The sequence below is a fragment of the Taudactylus pleione genome, unplaced genomic scaffold (genome assembly GCF_031769625.1).
Source record: "Taudactylus pleione unplaced genomic scaffold, aTauple2 ptg000173l, whole genome shotgun sequence".
NCBI classification, from domain to species: Eukaryota; Metazoa; Chordata; class Amphibia; order Anura; family Myobatrachidae; genus Taudactylus; species Taudactylus pleione.
The window spans coordinates 1,830,328-1,847,932 of NW_028284575.1; the positions used below are offsets into that span (position 1 = coordinate 1,830,328).

At 47.7% G+C, this 17,605-nt stretch overlaps 1 protein-coding gene across 1 annotated transcript in view; it reads right to left on the bottom strand.

Annotated features, from left to right (window-relative positions):
* The window catches only part of LOC148521180 (uncharacterized), a 101,178-nt gene that overhangs the window by 32,167 nt on the left and 51,406 nt on the right, over positions 1–17,605 (bottom strand). The window contains exons 2-4 of the mRNA XM_088475545.1: positions 9,612–9,713; positions 6,568–6,837; positions 4,235–4,315 (exon numbers count right to left, since the gene is read on the bottom strand). Of these exons, the coding sequence (XP_088331671.1) occupies positions 4,235–4,315; positions 6,568–6,837; positions 9,612–9,713 (453 nt within the window). The remainder of the gene's footprint in view (positions 1–4,234; positions 4,316–6,567; positions 6,838–9,611; positions 9,714–17,605) is intronic.

Consider the following 17,605-nt stretch of genomic DNA (forward strand, 5'->3'; position numbering starts at 1 on the left):
CCACTTATCACTCCTTAGTACATAGACCCCTATGTCTAGATAGACCCCAGATGTTAGACAGTTAATAGGTCGACAGGTACAAAAGGTCAACAGAGTCAAAAGGTCGATATGTAAGAAGGTTGACAGATACACATGGTTGACCTAGTCAAAAGGTCGACATGAAAATGTTCGACACAAAAAATGGTCGACACATGATTTTTGTTTGTTAGGGTTAGGCACTTACTGGAGGATTAGGGTTAGGCACTTACCCCCACGGTTAGGGTTAGGCACTTACCAAGACAGTTAGGGTTAGGCACCAGGAGGGAGGGTTAGGGGTAAGCACTTATTGGAGGGTTAGGCACTACAAGGGACAGTTAGGGTCAGGCACCTACCCTGATGGTTAGGTTTAGGCACCAGGAGGGAGGGTTAGGGTTAGGCACCAGGAGGGAGGGTTAGGGTTAGGCACCAGGAGGGAGGGTTAGAGTTAGGAACCAAGGGCGGGGATTAGGGTCGACCATTTTTGTGTCGACCATTTTCATACCGACCTATTAACCCATCGACCATTTGTACTTGTCGACCTTCTTACATGTTGACCTTTAGTGTGTCGACCCCTTTGTACCTGTCGACCTATTGACTGTCTAACATCTGTGGTCTACCTAGACATTGTCTATCTAGTTACTGTCTATCGCTTATACCACACCCCAGGCCTCTGACCCCTTTGGCTTCTCAGCCTATTCTGACCCAAACTCTGAGCTTTCTGTCCCATCTCTCAGCTGCCAGATCCCTCCATGCTGCTTTTGGGGGCTTCTATATGCAATCATAGTGCCGCCGCCATGTATGATAAAGGAGCCTGCCCCTGCCATGTGCTCTGAGTGAAGAGACCGTGGGGCCTATTCATCATATGATAAATGGCCCAGTAACCATGCAGAAACACTAGTGTCCGCATGTTTAGGTTACCGGGCCATTCATCATCAGGGGTCCGATAGGATGCCCCCGGTATTCAGCAAACTCCAAAAACGGAAAGTTTTTGGAGTTTGCTTCCAAGAACAAGCGCCATCTTCAGACAACGCTTGTTCTTGGGTTCCCCGCTCCTTCCTATGGGAAGGAGTTCCGGGGATGCGAATGCGCAAGACAAACTTAACGCGTCTGTAGGCAGTGCTGCGCATGCGCTGGTTTTACAGATGTAACAGCGCATGCGCAGCACCGTTTCCAGATGCGATAAGGTAGTGTAGGCAGGGAAAAGTATCTATTTCCCGAAAAGCTGTCATCGCAATAATGACAGCTTTTCGTAATAGATTCTTATGGAGAGGTGGAATGATGAATTCCACCTATAATTAGCTAGAACTCCATGAGAGTTCTAAAGCTAATTATCTCCAGAGAATTTTTAGGTTTAATGAATAGGCCCCATAAATTGATTACTATCACATTAGAAAAGCAAGCCCATATGGTTGATATGAATTTAACCTATCAGACAATGGGGCCTATTCATCAACACTAAAATAATGTTTTTAAGGACATTTTCTTTAATTACTGTTAGTTTAGTATTCATGAAGACACTTCACGCAGGAGATATCACTGATATCTCCTTGCTAAGTCCGTCTGCGTTAATTTCCACACTCTCCATACATTAGTACATTAGTACATTAGTACATTAGTACATTAGTATGGGGATATGGAAATTAGGCTATTCAAATTCCGAAAATTATGTATTTTCGGACTTTGATGGTGTTACTATACGCCACTCTGAGGTGGCGTACAGTGGGTTACACTTACCTGCTGTCAGCTGGACAGGTCCTCCGCCGGCTCCCTCCGTCACTCTGGTCGCTTCTCAGGCTCCGGCTGCTGTGCTGACACTGTCTTCTCCCGGCAGTACACAGTAAAGTTTAGAGCGAAAAAAAAAGTTATTTTTTTTCTTCTAAACTTTACTGTGCTCTGCCGGGAGAAGACAGTGTCAGAACAGCAGACGGAGCCGGCTGCAGTGGCCAGGTAAGTGGGGGACAGGGGGGAGGTGAGTGGAGGGAAGGTTGGGGGAGGCACACAATTACCGCAGCTGTAGGCAGTGCTGCGCATGCACTGCTTTTACGGATGTAACGGCGCATGCGCAGCACTGATTACAGCCAGGGCCGGATTAAGGCTTGTGGGGGCCCCAGGGCAACTAAATTGCGGGGGTCCCCTTCAATCCACACAGAGTCGAGCCCAGCCGTGCCCCCAGTAGCAGTCCCCCTTCAACAGTAGTCCCCCCAGGAGTACCCCTAGTAGTAATCCCCCTCTGTGCTGTGTCCCCCAGTAGTGGTCCCACCAGTGTGCAGTCCCCCCAGTAGTAGCCCCAGCAGTGCCCCTAGTAGTCCCCCCAGCAGTGCCCCTAGTAGTCCCCCCCCAGCAGTGCCCCTAATAGTCCCCCCCAGCAGTGCCCCTAGTAGTCCCCCCCAGCAGTGCCCCTAGTAGTCCCCCCCCAGCAGTGCCCCTTGTAGTACCCCCTGCAGTGCCCCGAGTAGTAGTAGTACCCCCTGCAGTGCCCCTTTTAGTACCCCCAGTAGTAGTACCCCCTGCAGTGCCCCGAGTAGTAGTACCCCCTGCAGTGCCCCTAGTAGTAGTACCCTCCAGCAGTGCCCCTTGTAGTACCCCTAGTAGTAGTACCCCCCAGACACACACAGAAAAACAACAACTTCCACTTACCTTAATCCCCTCTCTGTCTGCTCCTCCGTCTGTCGTCCTCCCGGGCCGGCCCGCTCTGCATGATGGGAGATCTCCCATCAGCCACTGCGGGAGCCGGAAGACGGAGGCTCCGGCAGTGGGAGCAGCAGCCGATGAGAGTCTGACTGACTCTCATCGGCTGCTAAAACAAACACACAGCTGCCGGCGCTGGCGGCTGTGTGTATGTGCTGTGTAGTGCGGACGGCACTTATGTGCCGTCCGCACTACCGCCCTGCCCCATGCTGATGCAGCAGCACTGACTGTGCTGCTGCATGCAGCTGCAGAGCGCCCTCCTCCCGGGAACAGGTGCCGCCGGCACCTGTTCTCGGCAGGGTCACATCGACCCTGTGTGGGGGCCCTCTGTGTGTGGGGGCCCAGGGACGACCGCCCCTGACGACCCCCCCCCCCCCTTAATCCGGCACTGATTACAGCTGCGGTAAGGTAGTGTAGGCAGGGAAAAGTATCTATTTCCCAAAAAACTGTAATCGCAAAAATGACAGCTTTTCGGAATAGATAGTTATGGGGAGGAGGAATGATGGATTCCTCCGGTAATTAGGTAGATCTCCATGGGAGTTCTAAACCTAATTACCTCCAGAGAACTTTTAGTTATAATGAATGGGCCCCAATGTATTTTTCTGTTGGGCGCCTAGTAAATACCGCTACTAGTTATATATTACGTGGCTATTGCAGAGTTGGTAGAAAAGTGGGTGTAAATTACTTATATAAAAATACATTGAAAAAATATCACATTTCCGCACATATTCAAAGCTGTGCTCATCTTCTGGTGCATACCCCACTGCAACACGGCGCCATATGTGCCTCTATTCTACCAGATCACCCACCCTATACTCTAACTGGTTATCCCCCATCTATTCTATTCTACCCAGTTAAGACTCCCCCTCATATTCTTACATCTATTCCACCCAATTACTGTTCTAACTGATTACCCATCACCCTTTATGCAATTCTACCCAAATACTCAGCCTTCCTTCTATTCTACCAGATAAAACTCCTGTATCCTATTCTACCCATTTATCCTTCTCTATTCCTTTCTACCTGAATATAACCCCCCTTTATTATATACTACCCGACTTACACCTCTGTAATCTATACTATTCAAATATCCCCACTCTTCTAATCTAATTTATAATACTCCCACTTTTCTATTCCACCTGATTACCACCTCCTACAGAGTTCACATAAAACTTACGTGTGTTCTCTTTCTACACTGTGCTCATGCTCTGACCTGCAGAACAACACTGCAGTGTGACTGCATCATATAGCCCGTATGGCACTTTATTAACCTTGTAATCTGGCTGGACAAATGCTCCTTTTATCCTATAGATTGCAAGCTCTTCTGTCTATTAATACCTAGTCTCATATTATGACTGTGTTTGTTACCACTTATAAAGCACCATGGAACATGCTGCCGCTATATAAATGAATGATAACAAATAATGTTACATGGGGCTTTCATAAATCTGAGTGTACAGAGCCCCTCTGTCTGTCTGAGACCAGGAGGTTCATTGTGGTCTCTGGATCTGCTGGTTTCAGTCCTCACCTGCGTCCCCTTTCTCTCCTTTGCTTCCTGGAATTCCTGGGGGACCCCTGTCTCCCGGTTTTCCACTGATTCCAGGCTCCCCTGAAACGATTGAAACACAGTTCTAGGAATACAGAGAGTAAAGTGGAGACAGATAAAGTACCAGCCAATCAGCTTCTAACTGGAACTTTACAGGCTGTGTTTGATAAATGACAGTTAGAAGCTGATTGGTTGGTACTTTATCTCCTCCACAGCATAACATGGTGCTCAGCAAAATACTATTATCCTGGGCGGCCCCTGGGGGCACTTTACTCCATTTTTTTTTAACAGATTTGTGATTGAAATATGAAATGATTAGACCTGGATTACTCTCCTGCCATTTAGACAGATGAACTCGGACCCTGGAGCGCTGGGGTGGGGGTGCTGTCGGTGGGGGAGTTTTGGAGCAACTACAAGAGAAACAACTTGCTGTATAGTGATAAATGTAAACCTGGGCCTTGGTGTGTAGCTTCTATTAATACAGTAAGAATGACAGATGGCAGCTCCCACTGTGTGCTCTGGGCCTGATTCAGAGCCGCTCGCACAAAGCGAGCGCTTGCTCTGAATCGGGGCAGCCGCATGTTCTTTTTTGTTCGGCCTCCTGGCCACTCGCTAAGCTGTGGGTGGCCACCCAGAGCTTTAGCGAGCGGCCAGATGATGGTCGTGATGGTCACGACCATTGGGCTTACGACGAGACCCTTGTTTTAGGGTCTCATCCGTCGCAAGCCCCAGTGAGCCGGAAGCTCACCACTGACATCACTCGTGATCTCAGTGGGGCCGCCCCAAAACGGCAGGTGTTCCGTCGGGAACGCCTCCGTTTGCCCAGCCCCCCCCGACACGCCTACCAAACGGGGCGAGCTGTCGATCAACATCGACAGCCGCCCCTTTTGGATGCGAGCTCCGTAGCGAGTGATTTCTCGCTCGCGCAAGCGCAGCGCGCACGCCGCACGTGCGCATTGCCCGGCCATCGACCCGCTTGCAAGCGGGTCTGAATCAGGCCCTCTGATGTTACACTATCAGAGTGAGGTCAACATCTAAAAAGCTGCATACACACACAAGGATTTTTTGAACGATTATCGTTAACGATATAGTTTATCGTTCAATCGTTGTAAGAATCGTTCACTTTCTGAGTTAAAACGATGAATGATTATCGTTCATACGCGTTCACGTTTGTAGTTTGTAGTTCAGTCAGACTGACCAACTGAACGATTTTCATTAAGGGAATATGCAAAAATTGTTTGTACTTGTAGTTAAAAAAATCGTTCATTATACTTTAAAAAATCAGACAGAAATTTTTTTTTTAAATTATGAGTTATTCATATAGTGCACACATATTCCGCAGCGCTTTACAGAGAATAGTTGACCATTCACATCAGTCCCTGCCCCAGTGGAGCTTACAATCTATGGGCCTGATTCAGACCCAGTCGCAAGCGCTGTGCGCTCGCAACCGAGTCGATGGTGGACCAGTGCGCATGCGCACCACGGAGCCGGCTCCGTGGTGCGCATGCGCGAGACCCAGATAGCGATGGGCAAGCCGTCACTCCGGGTCTCGCACCAAAGGGGGCGTGCTGTCGATGTTGAGTGACAGCACGCCCCCTTTGATGGGCGGGCCGGGGGCGTGGCTGCCCAGACGGAGGCGTTCCCATGGGAACGCCTACCATCTAGGGCCGGCCCCACTGACATCACAAGTGATGTCAGTGGGAGTGCTTTTGGCTCTGTCAGAGCCGAAAGCACTCTTTGGCTTGCGGCAACGAGACCCTACCACAAGGGTCTCGTCGCAAGCCTGATGGTCGCGATGGTCTTGACCATCGTGACCATCTTCCTGGCCGTTCGCTATAGCTGTGGGTGGTCACCCACAGCTATGCGTGCGACCAGGAGGCCACTCTAAAAAAAGAGAAGGACGGCCCTGATGCAGAGCGTCCGACTCTGAATCAGGGCCTATGTTCCCTATCACATGCTCACACACATACACACTAGGGTTAATTTTTTTTGTTGGGAGCCAATTAACCTACCATTATATTTTTGGAGTGTGGGAGGAAACCGGAGTACCCGGAGGAAATCCACGCAAGCACAGGGGGAATATACAAACTCCACACAGTTAGGGCTGTGGTGGGAATCGAACCCACGACCTCAGTACTGTGAGGCAGTAATGCTAACCATTACACCTTCTGTGCTACCCATAAAATTGTTCATAAAATCGTTGGTAACAAGATCGTTGTGTGTGTATGCAGCTTTACTGATAAATTTAAGTTTACAATAAATATATAAAAGGGGCATAGAAATTGCTGCGTGGGTCTCCGAACCAGCACCCGTACCCGGCAATAATGTGATGTTGTTGACTCTCAGTGTCAGCTCCATGTTTTTGACTTGGATGAGTCGAATTTCGTCCTCCAGGTCTCTCAGCCGTTCTGTCCCCCTTCTCTCTGCTGACGGGTCCTGTGCGTGCCCCACTCCTGCCACCTCAGAGTCTTGGATCGGTTCCTCCTTTCCTCCAACAAGGGTTTCACTACTTTGTGGTTCATCCGGACATTTCCGATGGCAGAATCCTTCTGTGAAGGCAGCGAACTCCTTGTGCAGACTCATATCTGGTAAACGGAGCACATTACTATTACAGACGGATGGGAAGGACGTCATTGATTGGATGCCACTGAGATTATTATAACTTTCTATAATTAATTATATTATAAATATAGTATAATGTGTTTATCTAATGCATGTGGTTACTGGGCAGTGGCGGCTCCTGCTCTTACTGGCCGGCAGGTCTGTGATTGATTGCGTGTGTAGGAGCGTCATCCCGATCATGTGTATAAAGTAACAAGTCAGCTGACTACTAGGGATTGCATCATCTGCATCCCGTAGAAGCCGGTATGGGTTGCCGTAATAGCAGGGGCGTGGCTTCCCATGGGCAGTCCCACAAGGAGAAAACACCTCCCCCTGCGACTGCCTGTCTGGCTGTGATCAGCAGAGAGGGTGATTCCAATTGGAAGTCGCTGCCACTGCCGGGCACTCCCTGCGGGTGGCGGATATTACTGGGGTGGTGTTTTGTGTCTCTGGGAGGGGAATCAGATTGTCAGCTCCAGAGGAGCAGGAACTGATGTGCGCAAATAAAGCACTGATTGTGCAGCACTATGTAAAAGATCTTAAAGAAGATAATGTGCCTAGTAATACCGAGGTGTGAGGTACAGGCCGAAAATGTGCCCTCCAGACAATGTGAGCAGGGCTGGGTTTTTTTTTCTCTAATTACAAATAACCATCTGCTAATCTAAAAAAAAAAAGTGAGCAGTCACCGACTAGGCTGGGCATAAGTGCCGTCCATAAGTAGCCGCTATGTGTCCCCCTGCCTTCATTACTCTGTGTGTGTATCCTGTAGTATGTGTGGTGTGTGTGTATCCTGTAGTATGTGTGGTGTGTGTGTATCCTGTAGTATGTGTGGTGTATATGTTGTGTGTATCCTGTAGTATGTGTGGTGTGTATGTGTGTGTGTATCCTGTAGTATGTGTGGTGTGTGTGTGTGTGTATCCTGTAGTATGTGTGGTATGTATGTGCTGTGTGTATCCTGTAGTATGTGTGGTGTGTATGTGTGTGTGTATCCTGTAGTATGTGTAAAAATGTATGTGTGGTGTGTATCCTGTAGTATGTGTGGTGTGTATGTGTGTGTGTATCCTGTAGTATGTGTGGTATGTATGTGCTGTGTGTATCCTGTAGTATATGTTGTGTGTATCCTGTAGTGTGTATGTTGTGTGTATCCTGTAGTATGTGTGGTGTGTATGTGCTGTGTGTATCCTGTAGTATATGTTGTGTGTATCCTGTAGTGTGTATGTTGTGTGTATCCTGTAGTATGTGTGGTGTGTATGTTGTGCATATCCTGTAGTATGTGTGGTGTGTAGTATGTGTAGTATGTGTGGTGTGTTTGTATCCTGTAGTATGTGTGGTGTGTTTGTATCCTGTAGTATGTGTGGTGTGTATGTTGTGTGTATCCTGTAGTATGTGTGGTATGTATGTATCCTGTAGTATGTGTGGTGAGTATGTGTGTATATGTATCCAGTAGTATGTGTAGTGTGTATGTTGTGTGTATCCTGTAGTATGTGTGGTGTGTATGTGTGTGCGTATCCTGTAGTATGTGTAGTGTGTATGTTGTGCATATCCTGTAGTATGTGTGGTGTGTTTGTATCCTGTAGAATGTGTGGTGTGTATGTTGTGCATATCCTGTAGTATGTGTGGTGTGTTTGTATCCTGTAGTATGTGTGTGTGTGTATCCTGTAGTATGTGTGGTGTGCATGTGTGTGTGTATCCTGTAGTATGTGTGGTGTGTATGTGTGTGTATCCTGTAGTATGTGTGGTGTGTATGTTGTGCATATCCTGTAGTATGTGTGGTGTGTTTGTATCCTGTAGTATGTGTGGTGTGTATCCTGTAGCATGTGTTGTGTGTATCCTGTAGTGTGTATATTGTGTGTATCCTGAAGTATGTGTGGTGTGTATGTATCCTGAAGTATGTGTGGTGTGTATGTATCCTGTAGTATGTGTGGTGAGTATGTGTGTATATGTATCCAGTAGTATGTGTAGTGTGTATGTTGTGTGTATCCTGTAGTATGTGTAGTGTGTATGTTGTGTGTATCCTGTAGTATGTGTAGTGTGTATGTTGTGTGTATCCTGTAGTATGTGTGGTGTGTTTGTATCCTGTAGTATGTGTGGTGTGTATGTTGTGTGTATCCTGTAGTATGTGTGGTGTGTTTGTATCCTGTAGTATGTGTAGTGTGTATGTTGTGTGTATCCTGTAGTATGTGTAGTGTGTATGTTGTGTGTATCCTGTAGTATGTGTGGTGTGTTTGTATCCTGTAGTATGTGTGGTGTGTATCCTGTAGTATGTGTGGTGTGTATGTGTGTGTGTGTATCCTGTAGTATGTGTGGTGTGCATGTGTATCCTGTAGTATGTGTGGTGTGTATGTGTGTGTATCCTGTAGTATGTGTGGTGTGTATGTTGTGCATATCCTGTAGTATGTGTGGTGTGTTTGTATCCTGTAGTATGTGTGGTGTGTATCCTGTAGTATGTGTTGTGTGTATCCTGTAGTGTGTATATTGTGTGTATCCTGAAGTATGTGTGGTGTGTATGTATCCTGTAGTATGTGTGGTGAGTATGTGTGTATATGTATCCAGTAGTATGTGTAGTGTGTATGTTGTGTGTATCCAGTAGAATGTGTAGTGTGTATGTTGTGTGTATCCTGTAGTATGTGTTGTGTGTATGTTGTGTGTATCCTGTAATATGTGTGATTATTGATGAATGGTTCTATGGTCAGCTGAGCTCAGCCTCCTGTAAATTAACGTTAGCAGGCAGTGATATTACATCAGTATGGCTAGTTACCTCTGTAAGCCAAGTAGACAAATCCACCCGTCAGTAGTATCAAGTACGCAAATTGAAAAATGTGTATAAAATTAACTTTTGACTTTTTTGGAGCTTTTATATCTGCAAGTAAAAGAAGACAGTTATTAGACGTGTGTGTTCTTCATTCATTCACCTCCCAGAGAGAGATTACACCAAGGCCCCTAATTACTACAATCCGCATTCCAAATGTAATGTGATAGTTTCGCCTATTTAGGAAATATCACAGAAATGATATGAAGATGCAATAAAGTCCCCGCAAATCCACTCCACACACTTCTCACTATATTTTTTGCAAAAAATACAGTGAGCAGGTGTCCGCGCATCTTCCGCTGGCTCACCCCCAGCAACCCTCCTGCCCCCCCACACTGTTATGCTTACATTTACCAGCCAGGTGGTTGGTGCTCGGGTGAGGATATCTGGGGTTACGGTCAGCTGGTCTTCCGTGACCTTGGTCAGCTGGTCTCTGCAGAAGCTGCAGGAGGCCAGAGGCCAGGAGGACCTCACCTGAGCACCGGTCACCTGTCCCTGGACACAGGTAAGTGTTTGGGGTTTTTTAACAATTTTTTTTAAAGTAATCAGCTTGTGGTCTGTTTAGATCACACACATGATCACAGAGGCCCAGCTCCCGTCTCAGCTCTGCCTGTCAGAGCAGGATGGTGTTACTATCATAGGGCTTTCGCTGGTATTTTTGCATAACTTAATTTTAGTAAATTTGAGCAAATCACATTTCCAATTACAAGTATGGGAATTGTGATTTGCTGACTAAAAATAAATGAATTGAAGGGCTTGAAGTAGTTTTCACGAAGCCCTTTAATACATTTATGTGATACTAAAATAAAGTGAAATGGGTGTGAAAACATCCTTTTCACATTATTTTAGTAAAAAAGGATTGATAAATAGAGCCCCAAGTAAGGACCTGAGATGGTGGCAGTTTCCCCCTTCCCTAATTTTGAAAACGTTCTACACACATTACACCAGCAGTGTACCACTCCCACATTATATCAGTAATATGCCCCTCACACATTACACCAGTAATATGCCCCTCACACATTATATCAGTAATATGCCCTTCCCACATTACACCAGCAGTGTGCCCCTCACACATTACACCAGTAATATGCCCCTCACACATTACACCAGCAGTGTGCCCCTCACACATTACACCAGTAATATGCCCCTCACACATTACACCAGTAATATGCCCCTCACACATTACACCATTGGTGTGCCCTTCACACATTACACCAGCAGTGTGCCCCTCACACATTATATCAGTAATATGCCCCTCACACATTACACCAACAGTGTGCCCCTCACACATTATATCAGTAATATGCCCCTCACACATTACACCAGCAGTGTGCCCCTCACACATTATGTCAGTAATATGCCCCTCACACATTACACCATTGGTGTGCCCCTCACACATTACACCAGCAGTGTGCCCCTCACACATTACACCAGTAATATGCCCCTCACACATTACACCAGTAATATGTCCCTCACACATTACACCAGTAATATACCCCTCACACATTACACCAGTAATATGCCCCTCACACATTACACCATTGGTGTGCCCCTCACACATTATATCAGTAATATGCCCCTCACACATTACACCAGCAGTGTGCCCCTCACACATTACACCAGTAATATGCTCCTCACACATTACACCAGTAATATGCCCCTCACACATTACACCAGCAGTATGCCCCTCACACATTACACCAGTAATATGCCCCTCACACATTTCACCAGTAATATGCCCCTCACACATTACACCAGTAATATGCCCCTCACACATTACACCATTGGTGTGCCCCTCACACATTACACCAGCGGTGTGCCCCTCACACATTACACCATTGGTGTGCCCCTCACACATTACACCAGTTATATGCCCCTCACACATTACACCAGCAGTGTGCCCCTCATACATTACACCAGTAATATGCCCCTCACACATTACACCAGCAGTGTGCCCCTCACACATTACACCAGTAATATGCCCCTCACACATTACTGGTGTAATGTGTGTGTCCCTCACACATTACACCAGTAATATGCCCCTCACACATTACACCAGCAGTGTGCCACTCACACATTATATCAGTAATATGCCCCTCACACATTACACCAGCAGTGTGCCCCTCACACATTATGGGCCTGATTCAGACCCACTCGCGAGCGGCTGTCCGCTCGCAAGTGGGTCGATGTTATGCACTGAGCATGCGCACGACGGAGGGAGCTCCGTCGTGCGCATGCACCAGACGCGACGAGCGAAGGAAAGTCCTTCGCTCGTTGTGTCCGATCAAAGGGGGCGTGCTGTCAATGTGGATTGACAGCACGCCCCCTTTGGTGGGCGTGCCGGGGGCGTGCCTCCCTGACGGGGGCGTTCCCACGGGAACGCCTCCCGTCAGAAGCCGGCCCACTGACATCACTAGTGATGTCAGTGGGAGTGATTTTGGCTCTGATAGAGCCAAAATCACTCCGGAGCTTGCGGTTGAAAACCTCAACCGCAGGCTCCGGCTCGCAATTTCGATGGTCGCGATGGTCTCGACCATTGCGGCCATCACAAAGCACGCTCGTATAGCCTGTGGGTGGTGACCCACAGCTATAAGAGCGTCCAGGAGGACGCTCCATGAAAATGGAGCCCGGCCCTCATTCAGAGCGTGCGCTCTGCTCAGAGCGTACGGCTCTGAATGAGGGCCTATATCAGTAATATGCCCCTCACACATTACATCAGCAGTGTGCCCCTCACACATTATATCAGTAATATGCCCCTCACACATTACACCATTGGTGTGCCCCTCACACATTACACCAGCAGTGTGCCCCTCACACATTACACCAGTAATATGCCCCTCACACATTACACCAGTAATATGCCCCTCACACATTACACCAATGGTGTGCCCCTCACACATTACACCAGCGGTGTACCCCTCACACATTACACCATTGGTGTGCCCCTCACACATTACACCAGTAATATGCCCCTCACACATTACACCAGCAGTGTGCCCCTCACACATTACACCAGTAATATGCCCCTCACACATTACACCATTGGTGTGCCACTCACACATTATATCAGTAATATGCCCCTCGCACATTACACCAGCAGTGTGCCCCTCACACATTACACCAGTAATATGCCCCTCACACATTACATCCATTGGTCTGCCCCTCACACATTATATCAGTAATATGCCCCTCACACATTACACCAGCAGTGTGCCCCTCACACATTACACCAGTAATATGCTCCTCACACATTACACCAGTAATATGCCCCTCACACATTACACCAGCAGTGTGCCCCTCACACATTATATCAGTAATATGCCCCTCACACATTACACCAGCAGTGTGCCCCTCACACATTATGTCAGTAATATGTCCCTCACACATTACACCATTGGTGTGCCCCTCACACATTACACCAGCAGTGTGCCCCTCACATTACACCAGTAATATGCCCCTCACACATTACACCAGTAATATGCCCCTCACACATTACACCATTGGTGTGCCCCTCACACATTATATCAGTAATATGCCCCTCAAACATTACACCAACAGTGTGCCCCTCACACATTATACTATCAGTAGTATGCCCCTCACACATTACACCAGCAGTGTGCCCCTCACATATTATATCAGTAATATGCCCCTCACAGATTACACCAGCAGTGTGCCCCTCACAGATTATATCAGTAATATGTCCCTCACACATTACACCAGTAATATGCCCCTCACACATTATGTCAGTAATATGCCCCTCACACATTACACCATTGGTGTGCCCCTCACACATTACACCAGCAGTGTGCCCCTCATACATTACACCAGTAATATGCCCCTCACACATTACACCAGTAATATGTCCCTCACACATTACACCAGTAATATGCCCCTCACACATTACACCAGTAATATGCCCCTCACACATTACACCAGTAATATGCCCCTCACACATTACACCATTGGTGTGCCCCTCACACATTATATCAGTAATATGCCCCTCACACATTACACCATTGGTGTGCCCCTCACACATTACACCAGTAATATGCCCCTCATACATTACACCAGCAGTGTGCCCCTCATACATTACACCAGTAATATGCCCCTCACACATTACACCAGCAGTGTGCCCCTCACACATTACACCAGTAATATGCCCCTCACACATTACTGGTGTAATGTGTGTGCCCCTCACACATTACACCAGTAATATGCCCCTCACACATTACACCATTGGTGTGCCCCTCACACATTATATCAGTAATATGCCCCTCACACATTACACCAGCAGTGTGCCCCTCACACATTATATCAGTAATATGCCCCTCATACATTACACCAGCAGTGTGCCCCTCACACATTATCTCAGTAATATGCCCCTCACACATTACACCAGCAGTGTGTCCCTCACACATTATATCAGTAATATTCCCCTCACACATTACACCAGCAGTGTGCCCCTCACACATTATATCAGTAATATGCCCCTCACACATTACACCATTGGTGTGCCCCTCACACATTACACCAGCAGTGTGCCCCTCACACATTACACCAGTAATATGCCCCTCACACTTTACACCAGTAATATGCCCCTCACACATTACACCATTGGTGTGCCCCTCACACATTACACCAGTAATATGCCCCTCACACATTACACCAGCAGTGTGCCCCTCACACATTACACCAGTAATATGCCCCTCACACATTACACCAGTAATATGCCCCTCACACATTACACCATTGGTGTGCCCCTCACACATTACACCAGCGGTGTGCCCCTCACACATTACACCATTGGTGTGCCCCTCACACATTACACCAGTAATATGCCCCTCACACATTACACCAGCAGTGTGCCCCTCACACATTACACCTGTAATATGCCCCTCACACATTACTGGTGCAATTTGTGTGCCCCTCACACATTACACCAGTAATATGCCCCTCACACATTACACCATTGGTGTGCCACTCACACATTATATCAGTAATATGCCCCTCGCACATTACACCAGCAGTGTGCCCCTCACACATTATATCAGTAATATGCCCCTCACACATTACACCATTGGTGTGCCCCTCACACATTATATCAGCAGTGTACCCCTCACACATTGAACCAGTAATTTGCTCCTCACACATTACACCAGTAATATGCCCCTCACACATTACACCAGTAATATGTCCCTCACACATTACACCAGTAATATGCCCCTCACACATTACACCAGTAATATGCCCCTCACACATTACACCAGTAATATGCCCCTCACACATTACACCATTGGTGTGCCCCTCACACATTATATCAGTAATATGCCCCTCACACATTACACCAGTAATATGCTCCTCACACATTACACCAGTAATATGCTCCTCACACATTACACCAGCAGTATGCCCCTCACACATTACACCAGTAATATGCCCCTCACACATTACACCAGTAATATGCCCCTCACACATTACACCATTGGTGTGCCCCTCACACATTACACCAGCGGTATGCCCCTCGCACATTACACCATTGGTGTGCCCCTCACACATTACACCAGTAATATGCCCCTCACACATTACACCAGCAGTGTGCCCCTCACACATTACACCAGTAATATGCCCCTCACACATTACTGGTGTAATGTGTGTGCCCCTCACACATTACACCAGTAATATGCCCCTCACACATTACACCATTGGTGTGCCCCTCACACATTATATCAGTAATATGCCCCTCACACATTACACCAGCAGTGTGCCCCTCACACATTATATCAGTAATATGCCCCTCATACATTACACCAGCAGTGTGCCCCTCACACATTATCTCAGTAATATGCCCCTCACACATTACACCAGCAGTGTGTCCCTCACACATTATATCAGTAATATTCCCCTCACACATTACACCAGCAGTGTGCCCCTCACACATTATATCAGTAATATGCCCCTCACACATTACACCATTGGTGTGCCCCTCACACATTACACCAGCAGTGTGCCCCTCACACATTACACCAGTAATATGCCCCTCACACTTTACACCAGTAATATGCCCCTCACACATTACACCATTGGTGTGCCCCTCACACATTACACCAGTAATATGCCCCTCACACATTACACCAGCAGTGTGCCCCTCACACATTACACCAGTAATATGCCCCTCACACATTACACCAGTAATATGCCCCTCACACATTACACCATTGGTGTGCCCCTCACACATTACACCAGCGGTGTGCCCCTCACACATTACACCATTGGTGTGCCCCTCACACATTACACCAGTAATATGCCCCTCACACATTACACCAGCAGTGTGCCCCTCACACATTACACCAGTAATATGCCCCTCACACATTACTGGTGCAATTTGTGTGCCCCTCACACATTACACCAGTAATATGCCCCTCACACATTACACCATTGGTGTGCCACTCACACATTATATCAGTAATATGCCCCTCGCACATTACACCAGCAGTGTGCCCCTCACACATTATATCAGTAATATGCCCCTCACACATTACACCATTGGTGTGCCCCTCACACATTATATCAGCAGTGTACCCCTCACACATTGCACCAGTAATATGCTCCTCACACATTACACCAGTAATATGCCCCTCACACATTACATCAGTAATATGCCCCTCACACATTACACCAGCAGTGTGCCCCTCACACATTACACCAGTAATATGCCCCTCACACATTACACCAGCAGTGTGCCCCTCACACATTACACCAGTAATATGCCCCTCACATATTACACCAGCAGTGTGCCCCTCACACATTACACCAGTAATATGCCCCTCACACATTACACCAACAGTGTACCCCTCACACATTACACCAGTAATATGCCCCTCACACATTACACCAGCGGTGTGCCTCTTACACATTATACCAGCAGTGTGCCCCTCATACATTGCACCAGCAGTGTGCCCCTCACCCATTGCACCAGCAGTGTGCCCCACAAACATTACACCAGCAGTGTGCCCTCCACACATTTTAACAACTGTGTGCCCCCCTCAAATTACGCAAACAGTATGATCTTTATAAGTAATACCATCACTGTGCCCCCATATACTATATCAGCAGATGCTGATTGCACCCAAAGTGACAACCATACATGTATAGCAAAAGATTTTCCAACACAATAATTCTTCTAGCAATGCCCAATTTATATATATCAGCATGGAACCCTCACATATTATGCCAACAGTGTTCTGGGGATGTAGTTAAGATGTCAGTGGTCGAAATCCCAGCACTGGAATCCTGACCCACGGCCATAATAATGTTGCTGGAATCCCGACATCACTTGAGATGCCAACGCCAGAATCCTGAGAGCCGGCATTCCGACTGTAAGTATTGCAGACCGGGTTAGGTTTACACTGCGTGGGGGAGGAGGGATAGGTTTAGGCACCACCGGAGTGGTTAGGATTAGGCTGCGGTGGGGGTAAGGTTAGGTTTAGGCTGCTGGCAGGGGTGGATAGGGTCAATGCACCACCAGTTTAGGAATAGGCACTAAGGTGGGAGGGTTAGGTTTAGGCACCAAGGGAGGAGGGTTAGGTTTAGGCACTTATGGGGAGGGTTAGGCTGAGGGGGGAAAGGGAAAGGGGGTATGCGTTCAGCATCCCGGTGGAGGGGTTGCCGACACTTACAATACGGCGTCAGAATACTGACGCCAGTTAGAATACAGGCGCCAGCATCTCAACTACTGGGATGCTGTAGGTAAGCAGCGGGGTTGGGGGAGGGTTAGGTTTAGGGGTTAGGCACTAGGGGAGGGTTAGGGTTAGGCACTAATTGGGGAGGGTTAGGTTTAGGGTGCGGGGAGGGGGAGGTTAGGTTTAGGCACTAGGGGGGAGGTTAGGTTCATGCACCAGGGAGGGAGGGTTAGGGTTTGGGTGGGGAGAAGGAGAGGGTTAGCA